Source organism: Rosa chinensis, chromosome 5 (assembly GCF_002994745.2).
Source record: "Rosa chinensis cultivar Old Blush chromosome 5, RchiOBHm-V2, whole genome shotgun sequence".
NCBI lineage: Eukaryota > Viridiplantae > Streptophyta > Magnoliopsida > Rosales > Rosaceae > Rosa > Rosa chinensis.
The window spans coordinates 23646891-23668030 of NC_037092.1; the positions used below are offsets into that span (position 1 = coordinate 23646891).

The 21140-nt window shown below is 38.1% G+C and overlaps 2 protein-coding genes across 2 annotated transcripts; one reads left to right on the top strand and one right to left on the bottom strand.

Moving 5' to 3' along the window:
* Positions 1-1656: 1656 nt before the first annotated feature.
* LOC112167955 (probable leucine-rich repeat receptor-like serine/threonine-protein kinase At3g14840) lies at positions 1657-19639 on the bottom strand. The gene is made up of 24 exons (XM_024305061.2): positions 19326-19639; positions 18941-19118; positions 9436-9507; positions 9256-9324; positions 8889-8960; positions 8728-8799; positions 8462-8533; positions 8264-8335; positions 8098-8169; positions 7949-8020; positions 7794-7865; positions 7608-7679; positions 7209-7271; positions 7048-7107; positions 6927-6962; positions 6758-6795; positions 5001-5401; positions 4591-4786; positions 3913-4083; positions 3451-3569; positions 3147-3357; positions 2795-3032; positions 2385-2535; positions 1657-2279 (listed from the first exon to the last, which is right to left on the bottom strand). Exons 1-24 carry the CDS (start codon positions 19426-19428, stop codon positions 1890-1892), a joined length of 3072 nt encoding a protein of 1023 aa, XP_024160829.1. The 5' UTR covers positions 19429-19639; the 3' UTR covers positions 1657-1889.
* On the top strand, positions 14212-18529 carry LOC121049015 (secreted RxLR effector protein 161-like). The gene is made up of 2 exons (XM_040505413.1): positions 14212-15715; positions 15789-18529. The coding sequence occupies exons 1-2, from the start codon at positions 15211-15213 to the stop codon at positions 15890-15892; spliced, it is 609 nt and encodes a 202-aa protein (XP_040361347.1). The 5' UTR covers positions 14212-15210; the 3' UTR covers positions 15893-18529.
* Positions 19640-21140: the final 1501 nt, after the last annotated feature.

The following is a 21140-nucleotide window of genomic DNA, read 5'->3' on the forward strand; positions in this document are numbered from 1 at the left end:
ACGTGGCTGTGGGGCTGTGGGTCTGCGTCAGTGGGCTTGGGCTTGTCTTGGGCTTCTAGGCTTCTTGGGCTTCTGGGCTTCTTTTCCTTTCCTTTTTTCTTTTTTTTTTTCTTTCTCCTGTTGGCTTTTCTGTTGGCCGATCCAGCTACTTTTATACCGGTTTTTTGGTATTTTTCTTCCGGTTCCTAGATTCTGTATCGAAAAGCTGTTGCTAGAAAAATATGGTAGCAATCAGAGGTCTGGAAGGTGGTGAACCGGTGTAGGGATCCCTTTTTGTCTTCTTAGAGGGCTGTCTCGATACTTCCGGTGGCCAGTTCTGGTGGTACCGCCGCCGGTTATGGAATCCTATGATTGAGGGCTTCAATATATGAGGCGGTGGTGGCTAGGTTTTGAAGGCTACGAATTTAGGGTTTCAGGATTAGGGCTTCGTGCTAATAACGTGTTTAAGGAAAACCAAAATTGGGAGAGAATTGAGTCGTGCTTTCATTGATAATAAGGGCCTCTTTATATAGATGATTACAAATATAGAGATAGAGTTGTACATGGAAACATAATCGTACATTGAATGGATATCTCCTAAGATTCTCCAAGAATATCTCTAATATAAACCCTATATCACTAGAGCAAGTAACCTCTAGTTTAGGCCAGACACATATTCTGGATTTACTTGAACAATATTTTATTTATTAGTTTATATTTTTATGTATTTTCATATTATTTATAAATGTAATATATTAGAATAACATTTGCGGGAAAGCCGATCGCCTCAATGCCCACTAACAAGACGCCCTCGATTTCGCTTTCGCCTTTGAACATTGCTTAGCATCAATCTGAAACCCTATGAGCGAGTCTCTCTCACTCGACATCTTTACCTCTCTAGTCACCACCAGGTAGTTGTCTCTTATCCCAAGATACATCACTGTAATGCAAAAATTCTTCAGTATCAGGTAGTATTTGTAGGGGCTAGGCGCCTCTCGAACATTGTTTATGCTTGATAACTTCATGATTATAACTCCCCAACCAAGAAGCTCCTCTTACTCGGGGACTTCGGGGACTTGTAGATACCTCTACTAGCAAGGCTAGTTTGTTACCTCACCAAGCATAAACAACACCCTCGTGGGATCCAACTGCTACTTGCATCTTGTAGCCCTATGTTCAAACTACGCTACGGTATCCGGAAGTGGCAAATACGTCGCCGGGAAGCCACATTTCCGACCTTACCAAGTTGCCCTCACAACATAGCTTTTCTATACTAGAATAGTGATATTTGAGTCCCACATCGGAAACCATGTAAAGGAAGAGCATTCCTTCACCTATAAAAGGAATGCCTCCTCCCACAACTCAACCCACTTCATTACACACTTTGTAATCCCAAACACACATACTACAACATTCAAGTGGACGTAGTTTCCCGCTAAGGCGGGAAACGAACCACTATGCATCTCGTGTCACTCTCTCTCTCTCTCTAAAGCTAACTAGAGATCCCATGGATCACTAACGTTAACAGTATTAAAACTCTACAATCAGGAACTGTTAGATTGCAAATTGTTTGCCGTGCACTCCGATCCACATCCACTATAGAACACCTCATTGTAATAGCTACATTTGCTGAAATTGAATCAAATGACAAGATATTCTAGTTTCTCTATATTCAAGTTAATCCAAAATGATTTATTCCAGAGTAGGTAATCAGAAGAGAAATTCAGTTCAATAAACTGAAAAGATGGTACTGTGAACAACTTACTTCACAATCAACAATTGCTATGCTATATAAGAACCTACGTTCTTCTGTGAACATTCATTCACTATATTTCGAAAAGAAATAAGTTGAAATGGTTTATGAACATATATATACCGGTAACAAAGTGAAGACAGTTTGCTCAGTTTCTCTAATTTCTGTTCTCCAAGTAATTTGAATCAGGATGGACTGGATAAAGATCATTAGCTGATGTAGATGAAGCAGTCCAAGGCCCTTCGGTTGACATAGTTTGCCTCTGACTATTCTCACTCGTGTTTTCTGCAACAATGGACTGAAAATGTTTCCTCATTTCATTGATCTCATCCTTCGACGCATTAGGATCCATGACCAACTCTTGAACAGAAGCCTTGCCTTCAAGCATGCTCACCACTGAAGACATCGTAGGCCTATCTGCTGCAATGACATTAGTGCAAAGAAGAGCCACATTGATTGTGATCATCATTTCTTCTTTGTTAAAGTCTGAACCCAACCTTGGATCAACTAGTTCCAGGATGTTCCCTTTCTCTTTTAGATGAAGTGCCTAGAAACAAGATTAAGGATTTCAATCATTATAGGTATACATGCTTCTTTTGATTCAAGGACCAATAAAACTAAAGTGAACAAGGAAGAAATAGATTCAAGTTACCCAATCAAGAAGATAAAAGCATTCTTCCTTTGTCCGGTAAGTTGTATTGCTCCTCCCACTAACAATTTCCAGTACAACAATTCCAAAACTATAAACATCGGCTTTATCAGTTAGATAGCCACGCATCGCATATTCAGGTGCCATATATCCACTGCAAAAACAAATTCAAACATAAATTCCCACATTTAGAAAAACAGTAAAAATACTGAAATACAACTATTTATACAAACCCCGATCGGGTCTTTTCCAAACTGGCCGGGTACTTAAAATGCAATAGAGATTAATAAACATAGCTATATATTGGAAGAAACCTTCAATTTGTTCCATCTTCTTTTTCCTATTTCTATGGATGGCTTGCGGTGAAATGAAGAGTTAACTAAAAGGTTATAAGTTAAAACAACAGGACTTACTAAGTTCCAGCAATCCGGGTGCTTATGTGGGTATTATCATCTTCATCAAGCTTGGCTAGGCCAAAGTCAGATATCTTCGGGAAAAGATTTTTATCAAGTAGCACATTAGTAGCTTTGATGTCTCGATGAACGATCTTCAACCTTGACTCCTCATGGAGGAAGGCCAAACCTCTTGCAATACCAACACAGATATTGTGCCTTGTTGGCCAATCTAACTTCAACTGACTTACTTCCGGGCCTTCAATTTGTCAAAAAAAAAAAAAAAATCTAGTTATAAGAAAATCGCATACATCCACTTGCATGAACCAACGGAAGGTCACGACAGAAACAGTTATGCTGCATATATATTTACCAAACAAGGCCCGTGCAAGGCTATTATTTTCCATGTACTCGTAAATAAGAAACAATTGATTTCCTTCAATGCAGCATCCATAGAGCTTGACAAGATGAGGGTGTTGCAAAGCAGAAATCATGCCAATCTCATTCACAAATTCACGATTCCCTTGCTTTGATTTGGCAGAAAGCTGCTTAACAGCAATTATGGTGCCATCTGATAGAAGGCCCTGCATTCATCAAACATAGTGAAAATCCGCTCGAAAAAAAATGAGCTCAGGTGAAGAAAATGAATAGAAATTAATGATTGGTTCTGACATTACCTTGTGAACAGGACCAAAACCACCTTCTCCAATCTTATTAGCTGGGTCAAAGTCATTTGTCGCAGCTTTGATTTGCCTCAAGGTAAATTTACTGGTTTGCAAGTCCACACCATTTAAATCTGTGTAGGAAGCAAATTGATATATATAAGAAATGGTTGCCCAAATTTTTAGAATGATATAGCGTTATGAATTCAAGCTTCAGAGTGATTCGACACCTAGAATTTAACAAAGTCACCTAACTAATACTTTCGACAAAATCATGTAACGTATTCTACCAGCATTATGTACAAATTAAAGATTTGAAATCTAAACATTTACCATCTTAGAAGCATTATAATGCTCATATGTTGGGTAATATTGATGAAAAGTAGAACAATATTAATATCATCTTAGGAAGCCTCAAGAGTCCTAAATTAATCTAAAGATAAACTATTATTAGTATCACAAACTGACTGCAAATACCTTGTTCAAGAGTCCTTTCTCGTCTTAGAAAGCCTTTCCACCAAAGAATACCAAAAATAAGTAGTATAATGAAGATTCCCCCAACCACAATTCCAACTACTACACCTATAGGTATTCCACTTCCACCTCCACCTCCACCTCCTGTCAAGGCCTCTTTCGGGGGTTTAAAGTCTGCCAGAAGAAGAAAAGCTTTAGTATACAGTAAATGTCATTGATAGAAGTGCATTATTCAACCAGCAACCCAATGCTCCCAAAGACAAAAGAGTACCCTTGGGGGAACCTTAAAATAAGTAGATAATGAGATAAACAAGTTTGCTGTCAATTTTTATTTTTTCAAAGGTAAAAGGAAAACTTTCATGTAAAAACCCTCCATGTTGAATGTCAATGAACTTTGAAGCACATACACCTACAAACATACACATTAATCATTTTGTGACAAGAGGACTAAATGGAGATGATTTCCTCAATTCTCAGAGTCAAACTAGGTAAAACAGAGTGATAAAGTAACTAAGTAAGTAGATGCATTTCTTTGGCAATGCACAAAACAAAGAAATAAACTGCAAACTTGTGTCAGAAGCTCCTATCATAGGATGGATGGAATATCCTTATATAGAAACTCCCAATGGTCCACAACTAGTTTTTAGGAGAACATCAGATTTTAGAAAATATTAAACTTACTGGGATCTACAGAAATAGCTGATATCAGAGGACCATAGTGTCCTCTGTCAGGGATGCCTGTTGTCCCTTTCCCAGCCCAAAATAAACGGATCTCCAAGGTATTACTAGTTACATTAGCAGTGAAGTTTTTTACGACTGCTATACCAAACCCTCCTGCGTCATTCGCAATGTTAAAATCCTTCAGCACTAGTAACCCCTGCAATAGAGTAGTACAATTACTTAACATTTCATGTTCATATTTACTAAGGCTTCTACAGACTTGACTGTATTTAAATGCATGTTGCCATAAAATTCATACATAACGAAGACAGAGCAATAATTAATCGGCCAAAAACAAAGTAATATTTGTTTTGACAACATTTCTTAAATTAGTATAAACTTTAGCCGATATATGTGGAAATATGTCTCACCTGGATATAAATATCAAATATACGCCTTCCCAAGCTGCTATATGTTTTATCATTTGTAAACATTATCTCGGCAAAATGGAGGTTTACTGTGTAGATTCCATTTCCCAGGCAAAACCCATAATAAGTTAGAGAAATAGGAGAAAGGCGTGCATTCAAATACAGCTGAGGATTATTGGTTATAGAGAGTCTAGATGAATTAGGCCAGATAAAGGTATCTGTAGTACGATCATCATCAGGAAAGTAACCAGTGTTGCTTGACGCCCAATTTGTTCTGCTTTGGTAAAATTTTGAAGGCCCAGAGTTATCTGTATCATCCTCATATGTTGCCATTATAGGCCATGTGAAATTTTCACTGAGAGTTACTTCTTTTCCGCCACAATTTATGTGGAGAGAGAACGAAGCTAGGAAAGAAAAGCAAAAACAGGTTAGTAGCCCTTGAGAAGGAAGATAAAAAGAAATCAATTCACCCTAGAAGGAAGAAAATGGTAATTACTTCTATATTCCTTTGTTGCAATGGAAAGGTTAGAGGGACTACATATACAGGTTGACAAAGATAAGTCATCATTGATATACCTAAGAAATAATACACACACACACACACACACACATACATACATCAGATCCTATCAAGAGCGGATCTCCGTTTTGAAATTAACGTGTGAAGTTCGAGTTTTGGGTCACTTTTCGGTCACATATCCACATCTCGACCGTTCAGTTTTTAGGTACTATTGTATAGATCATCTCTACAAATTTTCAGCCAAATTGATCATCGTTAACGTATCTAACTCTCTTAAACCAATGGACAGACTGAATCTGTCAACCTGAACCGTACTAGCTTTAAGGCGGTTATCAATGCCTTAACAATCATCATTTTAGCTGAAAATTTGCAAAGATGATCTATACACTAGTACCTAGAAACTGAATGGTCGAGATGTGGATATGCGACCGAAAAGTGACCCAAAACTCAAACTTCACACGTTAATTTCAAAGTGGAGCTCCGCTCTGGATAGGATATGTGTGTGTGTGTGTCTATATATATATATATATATGTATATATATATATATATATATTTATCTTTTAGTGTTAGGCTTTAAGCTAGGGGGAATCATCCAAATGAAATAATTATCTGCAAACTTCATCCTAAAAGTTCAATAAACTAGGCAAAGACTATGCAAGATGCTATTGTAGATGACAAGGCCAAAACTTAGGGTGCATAATCAATATGCTTTTGATCTTAAAAGTATAAAAAGCAGAGACTGGTGCACTTTAAAGTTTAAGAACCCATGGGTGTATATATTGTCAAAGCTAAGTAATAAGTAGTTTTTGGATTTAACCCTCATCATCCTCCCACACCCTGATCATCATAGTTCAATGCTGAGACACTATAGGACTGAAACGTACTATGCTCATACAGACTTGCAACTTTAACACCAACCTTTTTTGCATTGCATATTGTAGCAGATAGTTCTATACTTAAATTTGAATTGTAAAGAGACCAAGTTTGCTGTTCACTAAAGTCTGCACCCTTAGCAAAATAATATCTTGACTCATTGTTCAGAGCATTGGTAGATAATTGATAATTTTACTTTCTAGTCTTTTGTTCCTTAGAAAGTCTTATATCTTTTTTAGCTACTAAGCTTTCAGCCTTCAAAAAAAAAAAAAGGATTAAAAAACCAACAAACAAACAAAGAAGGAAGGGGAAAACAAAGAAAAGACCATAGACATTTGTAGAGGGCATAAATGCAACCCAACTTACGTTTTGGACATTTTGCAATTTTCAGACATGAAACAGATCTGCAAACAGAACAATACAGGGTCCAGAAAGATCAGCAAGAAAACATGATAGACCAACTGCAGTGCACATTGATCTACGAATTCCAAGTAAAACTTTTATGCATGCTTTTAAAAGACTATATTAAACTTACGTAGTGTTGCCCCCGGAAGAGCTTGCAAACAAGTTCCTGTAGTAATTTACATATACTCATAAGTTAATAAGCTTGCTCTGCAGAACATGAACAAAATATAAATTAACAAAGATATTCTTACAAGCCGCCTTCACAACTGACAGCCTCTGACTTAGTGGTGAAGTCGTTGTATGAAAGATCACTGCATAAAAAGGCTCAAGTAAACTTCTGTTCACCATCTAAAATGAAGAAGAAGAGAAGGAGGAGCATTTGCTATTATAGCTTTTCTAGAATAGAGCTTACATGTTGCCTCCTCTATTCATCCAATCTGGCACAGATCCAGTGAGCATATTTCCAGTCAAGAACCTAAACATTATTAATGCAAAAACAACTGAGCATCTGTTTATATCATCTCATGATATGTTTGATGTGGGTACTCGGTTCTTTTTATGCCCATCGATATCAAATTCTTGCTTCATCCACAACATATTATACAAAAACTATCTCACTTATTACTTGGCAACACTCCATCAAATCCTACTGTTAGACAACAGCTAGACCCCAAAACCCTAACATTTGCCCAACTCTCATGCATGTAGGGAGCACGAAAAAAGAATATATAGAAGAGGCCTCACTTTGCTCCTTAATTGTAAATCCCCTAGCAATCAGTAAAAGAATCAAGATCTGTTATTCATTGCTTACATGTAATCAATTTTTGCTAGACCAGAAAAGCTGCTTGGAATTTCTCCGGTTAGCTTGTTAAAGCTGAGGTCTCTGCAAAGATTCCAATCAAAGAAAATGTAATCATGATCCTTCTATTCACATAGTAGGATGTAGAAATAAGATAATTTATAGAAGACAGAACAGCAACAAAGACATTGTACTAACAAAGTTTTCAAAGTTGTCATTCCCCCAAGATATGCAGGTAGCTGTCCACTAATATTGCAATTCCGCAACATCCTGTAACATAAACACTTATACTTGAGTTGGCAAAGACGCCTGGAGCAGCCAGAATGTGTGCCACATGGAAGTATTTAACTCACAGTATCTTTGGTTTTTTCATATTCTCAAGTGGAGGAAATGATGATTCAGGGCCATTCAAGTCAGTAATTCTCCTGCAAGTATAAATTAGTTACACAATCCTAATCTATTCCATTCTACAAACCAGCAAACTATAACAAAAGGTACTAACATGTCAGTTAATTTTGTCAAAAGAGAAATGCCGTAAGGAATGGGCCCGGTCAAGCCACTAGCCTGAATCGCACTGTTTCACAAGTCATAGTATAAATTAGTGTGATCATATGAAATTCAGAATCGAGCAACAGTAATTAAACTTGAAAGACATAAAAGGCACTCACAGTTTTTCAAGATTTGTCCAATTCTGAATAAAATTAGGTATCTTTCCAGAAAAGGAATTGTCATTAATCCGACTGCATAACAATGGGAAGAATAAAAATGATACAACTTTTCTCGGAATGAGATACATAATAACTAGGTTGGGTGCTAAGGACATCATAATTAAAGAAATAAAGAAAGAAAGAAAACGAAAAGCTTACAAGTCTTTTAGCGTAGTAAGCCCTGCAAATGTTTCCGGCAAGTCCCCAGTAAAGTTGTTTGAGGTAAGAAGCCTAACCAATTAAAGGAATAAAAGCTAAAAATAAAGACTAATTCCAAATAAATATCAAGCATGCAACTACAAAAGATCCAAAAGGTTACACATGATTTATAAGCGACAAACATAAGCATATGTCTATGGAAAAACAAATCCAGATAAAACCAAACATCAGTTATCATGGCTAAAAGTTCTAATAGGACATCCTACATTCTTTCTATGTTGGGCAAGTTCCCAAGCTGAACAGGAAGAACTCCAGAGAAGCTATTGAAATCGATGGCCCTGCACAGAACATATTTAATTCCAAATCATGAGAAAGTTCACACATCAAGTAAGGGGAGAAGGATACAAATGTTCTTATCAAGACTTACAAACTTTTCAGGGTGGTGATGTTTGCAAGCTCAACAGGTAGAGAACCTGTCAAACGGTTTCCTACAAGGGAACTGCAACAATACTCACATTTTAAAAGCATTTTTATTAAATAATGGCTAAATAACATTAAAATGGCTATGAATATGAAATGCACAAAAAGTACTCCATATCTAACATTCAAATATTTATTATCCAAATGGTGCGTGATGGGACATCAAGCTATACAAACCTGTCTTAGATTCTTTGTTTAAGAAAAAAATGGATGAAAGAACATTGAAGTGGCCATTAGAACAAAATATATGAGCATGACATGAAATAATTAATATCACATATACACATATGTATATAGACGGAGAAAAGAAGTACATGTTAAGTAGTGGCAGGGCACCCCATTCTGGAGGGATGGTGCCATTCAGGTAGTTGCGGGAGAGATCACTGAAGGAGAAAGAAAGAAAAGAGTCATTGCCTCATTCAAAACTGAAATACAGATGAATTAGTTAATGAAATTAATATGACTCAAACATGGAGTGTTAACAGTGCGCTTACATTTCCTGGAGATAGGGGAGCCTGATCAACTCTGGCGGGAGTTTTCCCGGCAAATTCTGAGATTTCAAAAGTCTGCACTTCATCAAAATACATGGTTATATTATATATCTCAATCACTATATAACAAATATCAATAACTCGGTTAAACTGTGCCTAAATGGAAACACAACCACTGAACTAAGACCAAAACAGATAAATTACTCATGATTTACCGCCAAACCCATACGAAAATAGCAACAAAGAGAATCCAGCATAAAGTTCAGCTATGAACTCCAACCCTTTGTAACCAACAGAAGCAAGGATTGCTGTTTAAACTGTAAACTTAGCTTCAATCATGCAGTTAAACCTTAATTTACTGTTGTGTACTGCAATTGTCATTTCATCATTCATCCAATAAGAGATAGTTTTACAAAAATCACTTTTGCTTTGCACAGAAAAATGTGTAGGTGCATTTTTTGGGGGAATTTCATCGAACAACTTGCATGCAATTGGTACTTCAGGAAACGCTTTAGGAAAACCAACTTGAGTCATATTAGGACAATAGGACTATGAACGAAAAACAAACGAGGGTTCTTAGAATCGCGTGGGACTGCATTGCTCTGCGTCTGCGATGGCTATAATATGAGATTGAAGCAATATATGATCAGGAAGGAAGGACCAGCTATACGATCTAAGAGCCTCTTTGACATTTAGCAATACTTTTTTTGAATGAATGGTAATTCCATTGATAAAACTTATGCCAAGAAGGTCATTACATATCCACCCGCTGCCTCACAATAGACAGGACAAGGCTTCATGGTAAACCACAGTGATACATAGGATAGACCAACTATATCTGAACTTATCGCTCACTTATCTAAAGCGAGTCTATAACTATGACAATACATAATTTATAGGCAAGTAGGCAAAGTAACTAATACTTATTTGCGCTCACTTAGAACTAATGAGCATAGGATCCTAAAAAGTAAGGAATTATTAGAAAGAAAAAAAAAACTAAATATAGGCCCAAAACTCAAAGCAAGCTAAGCCTTAGGCCCAAGGGCAGCCCTAGAAGAAAGACCCAACGCATTGCCAGCTGGAATGGCTAAGACAAGCCCAGCCACCAACTCCACCGTGAACAATATTCTGGGCTGCTCTGCCAGATCCCGCCGCCCCAATCCATGCCGCCAATTCGTCGCACCCTGCCACGCCATCTCCATGCCGTAACAAACCGCTCCGACACCGAACCCAGCATCCCACAAAGTGCACCAAACCTGGAGAAAGGAGACACCACGTACCGCCCGCCAGATCTTCCTCCCCACGCCGCCGCGAGTTTAGAAAATCTCACACCAATGTGCATCGTCTCTACACATAGTACCAAACACCTAGAGATCACACCTGGAACTTGCCACCAAGCCATCCAGCCAAAACCACGAGTAAAAAACTCTCTCCAGAACTCCCCGAGAACATAGCATTCAATTACCCGTCCGGCAGCAACCCCATGAGAGGCGAGGCGAATCAGCACTGGCCTCGAGCGCTGCCTGATAAGAAGAAATTCTCAAACCCTAGACTCAGTCGTCCGGGTTTTTTGGAGCTGGTAGTGAATAATAAATTAAACACATTTAGCAATACTTTTTTTTTTTTTAACCAAGTAATCATTCATTAATCTCAAGCTAGAATGACACAGATACATACCTTCCCTTGCCAACTCTAGGGCAAGTTTAGGACGTGGTATGCTAGCACCACCCATTAGACAACCAGTGCTCACTTATTCAGAAGCAAGCCTATAACTATGAAAAATCTAGAGCATAGTACATAGGCATATTTCAACAAAAAATTAAATTTCCTCGTGATCCAAGCTAGGACTAGGAGGTTGGGGTGGGTCGCTCCTCCTGGATCCCAAATTCAAAACCCCATAGACTCATAGCCCAAAACTTGAAGTCCCAAAACATGATTGAATTGGAGCACCCAACTTTGTGTGGACACCCAAGAGGGTTTAGGCACCCAAACAGAATTGGACCTCCAACGTAAATTGGCCATAAAACTGATCTGGGCACCCAACCCAAATTGGGTTCACCCTTTGCTGCACTGTTCATGATCGCAGTCTCCAAATCGTGGTTCCGGCGAATGACGTTCGATGTCGCCATCCAGAAGCGTCTTCGCCTCGCCATCTCCCCGCCGTTCATTTTCATGAGTCCAATCGTCGCAATGGCGAGCCTGGCCATGTTCCTCTCTGAAGAGAAAGTCTAGGTTATGTTAGGATTTGAATTCTGTTTAAATAAGCCCTAGTCTTTAGGGTCCTTGTTTCTTGTATTTGAATTCTTAGTTAGTTGCTTTATTCACGTTGGTTAGTTGCTAACGTGAACTGGTTTTTCTCCTTTCTGTTGAAGGTTGTAAAGGCTATTTAAAGCCTAAGTTTGTTCAATAAGATCACACAGATCATCTCCCAGATATAGTTGGATATTGTTTATTGTTTTTAATTCTTAACATTCTGGTATCAGAGCCCCCACTGGGCCTGACAAATCAAAGCAGCAGTCTTTGAGGCTTTGCAGCAGCAAAGGAGATGACTACCGAAGGAAACTTTGTGCAGCCAGCCATTCCTCGCTTCGATGGTCATTTTGATCATTGGATCATGTTAATGGAGAACTTCCTTCGATCCAAGGAGTACTGGGGGTTAATAGAGACTGACTATGTTGAGCCAGCAGTTGGAGTGGAGCAGACAGACGCACAGTGCAGGAGGCTAGAAGAGTTGAAGCTCAAAGATCTGAAGGTGAAAAACTATCTCTTTCAGGCAATTGATCGAACAATATTGGAGACTATTCTTGTGAAGGATACCTCCAAACAGATCTGGGAGTCCATGAAGAAGAAATTTGAAGGGAGTGCAAGGGTGAAAAGATCACATCTGCAAGCTCTCCGCAGAGAGTTCAAAACCTTAGAGATGAAGGCAGGAGAAGGGGTTACTGAGTATTTTTCAAGAGTATTGTCTGTGGCCAATAAGATAAGGACAAATGGAGAGCAGATGCAAGATGTTACAATAGTGGAAAAGATCCTCAGATCATTGAGTGAGAAGTTTAACTACGTCGTCTGCTCGATCGAAGAATCCAAAGACATCGATCAGCTTTCCATCGATGAGTTGCAGAGTTCTCTCATTGTTCATGAGCAGAAACTTCAGAGACATACAGGGGAGGAGCAAGCTCTCAAAATCACCTCTAAATAAAGGTTTGGTACAAGAGGACGGGGTCGAGGTTTCTTCAGAGGCAGAGGGAGAGGAAGAGGCCGCCAATCTTACAACAAAGCAACGGTGGAGTGTTTTAAATGTCACAAGCTCAGATATTTTCAATTTGAATGTCCAAGCTGGGAAAGAGAAGCTAATTATGCTGAGTTAGGAGAGGAGGAAGAGATGCTGCTCATGGCTTATGTGGAGGTGAATGAAGCTCGAAGGGAAGATGTATGGTTTCTAGACTCTGGATGTAGCAACCACATGTGTGGTGACAAGAGCCTATTCTGTGATTTAAATGAAGATTTCAGGCACAAAGTGAAGTTGGGAAACAACACAAGGATGGATGTGTTGAGCAGAGGCAATGTAAGGTTGAAAGTAGGTGGTCTTACTCATGTTGTTAGTGAAGTTTATTATGTACCAGAGCTTAAAAATAATCTTCTAAGTATCGGACAACTACAAGAAAGAGGATTGGCAATTCTTATTAAGCAAGGAAACTCAAAATCTATCATCCAGAGAAGGGGCTCATAATACAAACTGATATGACAACAAATCGGATGTTTGTATTATTAGCAAACTCTCTATCTCAAAAGCCATCTTGCCTCTACACATCAACACAGGATTTGACACATCTATGGCATTGCCGGTATGGACATTTGAGCTACAAGGGTTTGAGGACTCTCCAATTCAGAAAGATGGTGCATGGCATGCCTTAGTTCAAGTCTTCATCGACAATGTGTGAGAATTGCTTGATTGGGAAGAAACACAGGGATCCAATCCCAAAGCAAAGCAATTGGAGGGCCACAGAGAAACTTCAACTTATTCATGCAGATTTATGCGGACCAATCTCTCCCAATTCCAATAGCAAAAAGAGGTACCTCATATGTTTCATTGATGATTTTACTAGAAAAGCTTGGACTTATTTTTTAGTAGAGAAATCAGTGGCATTGAGCATGTTTAAACATTTTAAAAGTTGTGTGGAGAAGGAGGTGGGAAAGTTTATTAAATGTTTGAAAACAGATCGAGGAGGAGAATTCACATCCTCTGAGTTCAGTGAATTTTGTATTGAGCATGGAATCAAAAGGCAATTGACGGCGGCATATACTCCATAGCAAAATGGAGTAGCTGAATGGAAAAATCGAACAATGATGAATATGGTTCAATGCATGTTGTCTGAAAAGGAGATCCCCAAGACCTTTTGACTGGAAGCAGTAAATTGGACGACGTATGTTCTCAATTGGAGTCCTACACTAGAGGTGAAAAACCAAACACCCGAGGAAGCTTGGACTGGAAGCAAACCCTCAGTGGAACATTTTAGGGTTTTCGGGTGCGTAGCACATGTGCATGTCCCTGACGTGAAAAGAACAAAATTGGATGCAAAGAGCTTTCCACGTGTGTTGTTAGGAGTAAGCAACGAGTCTAAGGCATATAGGCTCTACGATCCTGTTGCAAAAAAGGTGGTTATAAGCCGAGATGTAGTTTTTGAGGAGGACAAGTCGTGGAGCTGGGATAAGAGTTATGAAGAGTATGTCGTAGCTGATTTGGAATGGGATAATGAGGAAGATAATGGGGCAGTGAATGGAGGAGTTGATGGAACAGTGAATGGGGAAGAAGAAGAAGAAGAAGCTAATGTAGAGGAACCAGAAAATTCCTTTAATAAGGAGAATGGAGGAGAGTCATCAAGCTCAAAAGAAGGAAGGGTCAGAGGACCTCCATTCTGGATGAATAATTATGTTAGTGGAGAAGGGCTCTCGGAGGAAGAAGACGTAGGTGCCAATATAGCCTTATTTGCTTCATCAGATCCGATACATTTTGAAGAGGCAGTAAGGCATGAAAAATGGAGGATGGCTATGGATATGGAAATAAAAGCAATAGAGCGGAATGACACATGGGAACTCACTGATTTACCTCAAGATGCAAAGAAAATTGGAGTGAAATGGGTCTATAAGACCAAATTCAAAGAAAATGGAGAAGTGGATAAGTTCAAAGCACGATTTGTTGCGAAGGGGTATGTGCAACAACAAGGAGTGGACTATACTGAGGTTTTTGCACCAGTTGCAAGGATGGACACAGTGAGAATAATTATGGCCTTAGCATCTCAAAAGGGTTGGATTCTTTACCAACTTGATGTTAAATCAGCCTTTTTGCATGGGGAGCTTAATGAAGAAGTGTACGTGTAGCAGCCTAAGGGTTATGAAGTGAAGAACAATTCTCAGAAGGTATATAGGCTTAAAAATGCACTCTATGGACTGAAACAAGCTCCATGAGCTTGGTTCAGTCAGATTGAAAAACATTTCACGAGTCAAGGATTTGAGAAGTGTTATAGTGAGCACACCCTTTCATTTAAGACAAAGGAGGGAGGTATGATTCTCATTGTTAGTCTATATGTTGATGATTTAATATTTACTGGCAATGATGAATTGATGCTTGCTGAATTTAAAAGTTCCATGTTAAGAGAGTTTGACATGAATGATCTGGGGAGAATGAGATTCTTCCTTGGCATAAAAATGTTACAGAGGACAGATGGAATATATATTAGCCAAAGGAAGTAAGCTTTGGAGGTGTTGAGGAGGTTTAAAATGAAGAATTGCAATCTGGTTTATAATCCCATTGTTCCAGGTTGTAAGCTTTTCAAAGATGAAAAAGGAGTCCGAGTTGATGAGACGTTGTTTAAGCAGATGGTGGGTTGTCTTATGTATTTAACGGCTACAAGGTCAGATTTGATGTATTCAATGAGCTTGATCAGCAGATATATGGCCAAACCTACTGAGTTACACATGATGGCAGCTAAGAAAATATTGAGATATTTGAGGGGAACCACTGAGCTTGGGATTTTCTACAAGAAGGGAGGGTGTGAAGAGTTAGTTGGCTTTGCATATAGCAATTATGCAAGGGATTTGGATGACTGCAAAAGCACATCAAGGTATGTGTTTATGTTGGGGTCTGGAGCTGTTGCTTGGTCATCAAGGAAGCAGCCTATAGTCACACTCTCAACCATTGAAGCAGAGTTTGTAGCTGCAGCAGGTTGTGCTAGCCAAGTTGTGTGGATGAGGAGAATACTTGAAAAGCTGGGTCTGGAACAAAGTAAGTGCACCACTATTCTTTGTGATAATAGTTCCACAATTAAACTTTCAAAGAATCCTGTGTTGCATGGCAGGAGCAAGCACATTGACGTGCGATTCCATTTTCTTCGTGATCTCACTCGAGAAGGAGTTGTCGAGTTGGTGTATTGTGGAACACAAGATCAGCTGGCAGATGTGATGACAAAGCCACTTACCTTGGATGCATTTCAGATGTTTCGAAGTCAGTTGGGAGTTTGTCAAGTTCCTAAATTAAACTAGTTACAGCTGGGAACTAGTTTAAGGGAGGGAATGAAGAGAAAGTTTAGGTTCTGTTAGGATTTGAATTCTGTTTGAATAAGCCCTAGTCTTTAGGGTCCTTGTTTCTTGTATTTGAATTCTTAGTTAGTTGCTTTATTCACGTTGGTTAGTTGTTGACGTGAACTGGTTTTTCTCCTTTCTATTGAAGGTTGTAAAGGCTATTTAAAGCCTAAGTTTGTTCAATAAGATCACACAGATCATCTCCCAGATATAGTTGGATATTGTTTATTGTTTCTGATTCTTAACAATCTCCAACCTGCCATGACCTGTCAAAACACATTTGATCCACTTTAAGCCGAGCTTGCCGTCAACCTCCTATGTCCAAACCATTGCCACAGCTGTCACAATACCCACAGATCGGACTACCGCTAGATTTCCTCTGTTTTGGGCCCAGAAATTTCTCCTCATACCTAATTGATCCTTTTGTTCCACCATCAACAAAATCAGATTGTCGATCATAATCGACCAGACTCTCCAATTTTTGGCAACCTTAAGCCGTGCTCTAGATGGCCTGACTCGGCCCCAATCAATTGTAGAGCACCTCTCTGCAACTTGACACTGAGAAACAACTAGATTTCCCCATGATCTCCCACACCAGTTGCCGGCACCCACACATTCGAGACTGTACTTTGGTGCAAGGAGGATCGATTGAAAGCTTGTCGAAAAGAATTAACGTTGGATGGTTTTGATTTTGAGAGAGAGGCTCTGCTTGGTGTTGGCGTCAAGCGTCGTTGATAGAACCCCCAGCCATGACGGCTAGGATTTGAGAGAGAGCGGAAGAGATTCCGTCTCATATTATTTAGCAATACTTTGGTCCATTCCAAATGCCATTTAATTAATTTTTAAAATAATTTATTACTTTTATATTATATTTTAATGAAAATACGGTATTCATTGTGAGTTTGTGACCAACAACTATAATGATTATTCTCTAAAAAAACAACTATAATGTCAAGAAATTCTCTCTCGAAGATTCAACATTTTTTTATTTCACTATTCATTACATATAGCCCAAGTGGTGGAAAAATGTAAAGAATGAGATTGGGAATATGCTAAGTTAAGAGTTTGATCTCCCTCCAATATATAACAATTTCTTTTTCCACCATACTTATCCCATGATGTTAATGCGATTTAAACTTCTGACTCGATTAACCTCCAATATCAATTATTTGAAATAACCTACAAATTATACCTCACTGGTTAAACCAAAAAAGACCCGCCTTTTTTCATTTTCAATCTTGTAAATATTCCTTACCGACAATACTTCTCTGTGAAAAAGACGTGTTTGTCATCAAAAGAAAGAAAAGTGAAAAAGACATCATTAAAAAAAGGAGAAAAAGACATGGCAATTAACTTGGACCATATATACCCCAGTCAATTTGAGGAGTACGTCATGATCTTTTGACAATTAGCTTGGGTAAGAAGGAAGGATAATTTTAGTTATGATTTTTTTTTTTTATGATCTTTTTTATTTTTTTTATTATTATTTTTTAATTTTCAAAAAAAAAGAAAAGAAGGAAGGATGTGTAAGACATGTATGATTTAAACCCTAAACGCGTGACAATGAACCAATAGACGGTCCTCAAAAGCCAATTGAATTGGTTTAACTTGTCTAACCTGGCTAATTAGACGTGTAACTTATCCATTGAGAGCAAGTCCACCCGTTAAGGTTGGCAGGTTAATACTGTTCACTGCTTTTTACCTTTCATTTCCACTATCTAGGTTAGCTGGTTAGATACTGTTCACAAATTAAAAGGTCACCAAATGTCAGTTGGCAGGTCAAGAAATTGACTCAGAAAGTGACCTTTTGTGAATAGTATCTGACCAGCCAACTTAGATGGTGGAAATAAAAGACAAAAGGCAGTGAATAGTATTGACCAGCCAACCTCAACGACTGGACTTGCTCGATCTAAAGATGGAACGAAATTAGACTTGGGAAAAGAGTGCTATGTAGCTCTCTCTTCTCTCTCTAGGTTTATTCGGCCATGGGAGAAGTGAGGTCCAAAGCTCTCAACCATTCTCGTGAGAACATGAAATGAAGACAAAATGACCATCATGTACTTGGTCTAAAATAACGGCTGCATTAAGATCCCAACGTGCTTGTAGGACCTTGAACTAATATGGACCTCCATGCACTGAGCTAGAGAAAATACTTACATTCAAGTTAGTTTGGATCAGTGTGTTCAAACTCTCTCTTATTTACATAAATTTAACAATTTAAATTCATGATTTAACAATTTAAAAGTTAAATCAAATTTTAAAGATCATTTCTTATTAAATGTTGATTATTAATTTTTAAACGGTTAAATCTTAAATTTAGACCTACCAAAGGTATGCCAATAAGAGAAAGAACAAACGAGTTCAAATCGATTTGGACGTAAGTATTTTCCTTATTCAAAATCTTGAGAGATGCAAGGCTACAAGAAAGTGAAAAGCACATCGGCAACTTGCATGTCACGACACAGTGATATTACTTAGTTCCTATATAGTCATCACAATAATTAAGTCAATGATCGAGACTATATGATATATACTGGCCATCGGATGCGTACCCGTACTTTAATACAGCCCTCACTCATGTAAATATCATATATGCATTAATGGCAACAGGACCCTCTCGAATAATCGAACGCGATGAAGACGACTCGGAAACTAAAAGTCTTCAAGCATGAGTCTTAGGCTCTTAGCCTTCCAGCGTTCAGGTGCTTGAAAAGTCTACAACAATTCAATATGTAAACCCAGGGCATGCAGGTAGATTATTCATATAGTCTAATAGTCTGAAACAATTCAAATATATAAAGCCAGGGGCAAGTAGACAATTCAAATAGTCTAAAGTCTAAACAATTTGCTAAAGAGAATAGTCTAGTACTCAACAGTAACTGTGCGGACATAGGTGCAGAGAGAGAGAAAGAGAGAGAGTTTTACATACATGTTTGTAACATGGCAGATCTGATCATCGCCAGCAGTACTACAATTGCCGCAGGTGACGTTGTTCGCAAATGAGCTATTTGTTGAGGGAGTAATCCATCCAGATGCTTCGCTACAAGGATCTGCAGTGAAATCCCAGTCCTTTCCCAGTGTCTTTCCCATGATCTTTAAAGCTTGTACTGCGTACATATACATTGTTAAAGTGGCACAAGTTAATTATCAATAAACATCATCCTCAGAAATAATATATATACATATACCATAGATATATGACTTCAGTACAGAAACCTAAACAAGATCAAACTATATATCATATGAATCTCTCTCTCTCATATATATATATATATATATATATATATATATATATATATATATATATATATTACCTTCATCTTCTGATAATCGCTTAGCTCCGAAAGCAAAGCTTGCATAGATAACCAGCAAGATAGAATGAACAAGAAGCCTAGGGAAGAAGAATGTGCAAGTCATATTTTGGCCGGCTCAATTGTATATGGCCAAAACGTTTAACAATTGAAGGGAATCTCTAGTGCCCGGCTAGGACGAATAAAATGCTGAGTTATATAACCTGAACTGATAAGTCTATATGAAAGAAGTGATGGGGTACAAAAGAAATTGGTTAGAGAGAACGGGGAAGACTTAGAATGAGGTCGCTCACCAAAGTCAGTTCTAGAGTTTCTGTGTAAACTATAGCGATTGAATAAACAAACAACACGTATCTGACTATTATCACACATGTCTTTTTTGTTTTTTTGTTTTTTGTTTTTATGACACTATCACTCATGTCTTTCTCATCAACTCTACGAATGCCAGTTGCTCAACTCAAACTATTAAAAGAACTACCTTGGTTTATTTTTTTATTTTTTTATGAAGTCAAACTATTTGAAACATATGTGTAAAACATATTGATACAAAGAACTTTGAACGAGTAAAACAGAACATTATTAAAGTTAAAACAGAAAGTGACTTATTTAGTATTTCACATTCCAAGTTAGCCGAGTCTTAAGTTGTTAATTAATATACCAATTGCAACCAAAAACCATTTGGTATTTTTAAGGATGTGGTGTATGTAGGACTACTGGTATATATTAATATGCATGCATTTGTTAATCTAGTTGCTCCTAAGTTGACTACAGAGAACAATTTATTGTGGCAGTAAAACAGAAGCTTCACACTGCCTTCACCAAATAAACAAAAATGTATCTATTCAATCTTTTTTTCTTTTTTTTTTAAAGCAAAGGACTACTTTTATTCATTGTACAAGTGAAGTTACACATAATGGTTCACCATATTGGGTACAACATTAAACATCCACTACCTAACTAACCATGCATATTAATTGGCAATAGAAGTCCTTTTGGAAATGAACATTTCATTAGGGACAAGTCCAGAAAGTCCCAAAGGCAGAAACATTGCAACAGAAGGAAAGAAACATAGCAAGCACCTCCTAAATCAGACAGAAATAGGAACAAGTGATAACCAAAATCCGGGGAAGGAGACCCCAGACCACCAAATCCTCTTACATTACATGAGAGCAGGGGAGACCATCATTTCAGAAGACCAGTGTCAAGGGGGAAATTATTACATGGTCTCAGACCATAGTACATGTGGTGGTCCGGGGTGATATTATTGACTCATGTGATTCATAATTATTTTTGATTGGTCTATTAAATTAATTTTCTTTTCTTTTTTTAACCTTATACATGGTCCACACCACATTCGGGTGATATTATTGGTTGAGACTATCACATGTCAATGCCACGTGCTACTCTGAGACCACAAAATAATTCCTTGTGTCAAGGAAGGTGATGGCTGTGTTTCTTAAACCCCAAATCTTAAATTGGCAATAGAAGTCACAAAATAGAAAGTACAAACCCAGAATTCGTATACTTTTATATGATACAAGAGCATACGAGCCGATGTGCAAGACCCTCTACGGCCCTACCAACAACATGTGCTCTACATCATCAAATATGAGTTGTATATGAATCAAGCCGCTCCATAAATGCATCAAGATGTGAGAATATGATTATTGTTCTAAATTGTAAAAATAGAAAATAGAAAAGACTATGCATTGGTTAAATATTATTTTTTGGATTTTTTTCATTCGTTTTTTATCCTGCTTACATTGTCATTTGATTGACTTGTCTTATGTACGGATATGTCGGCTGCCATCGGGGACT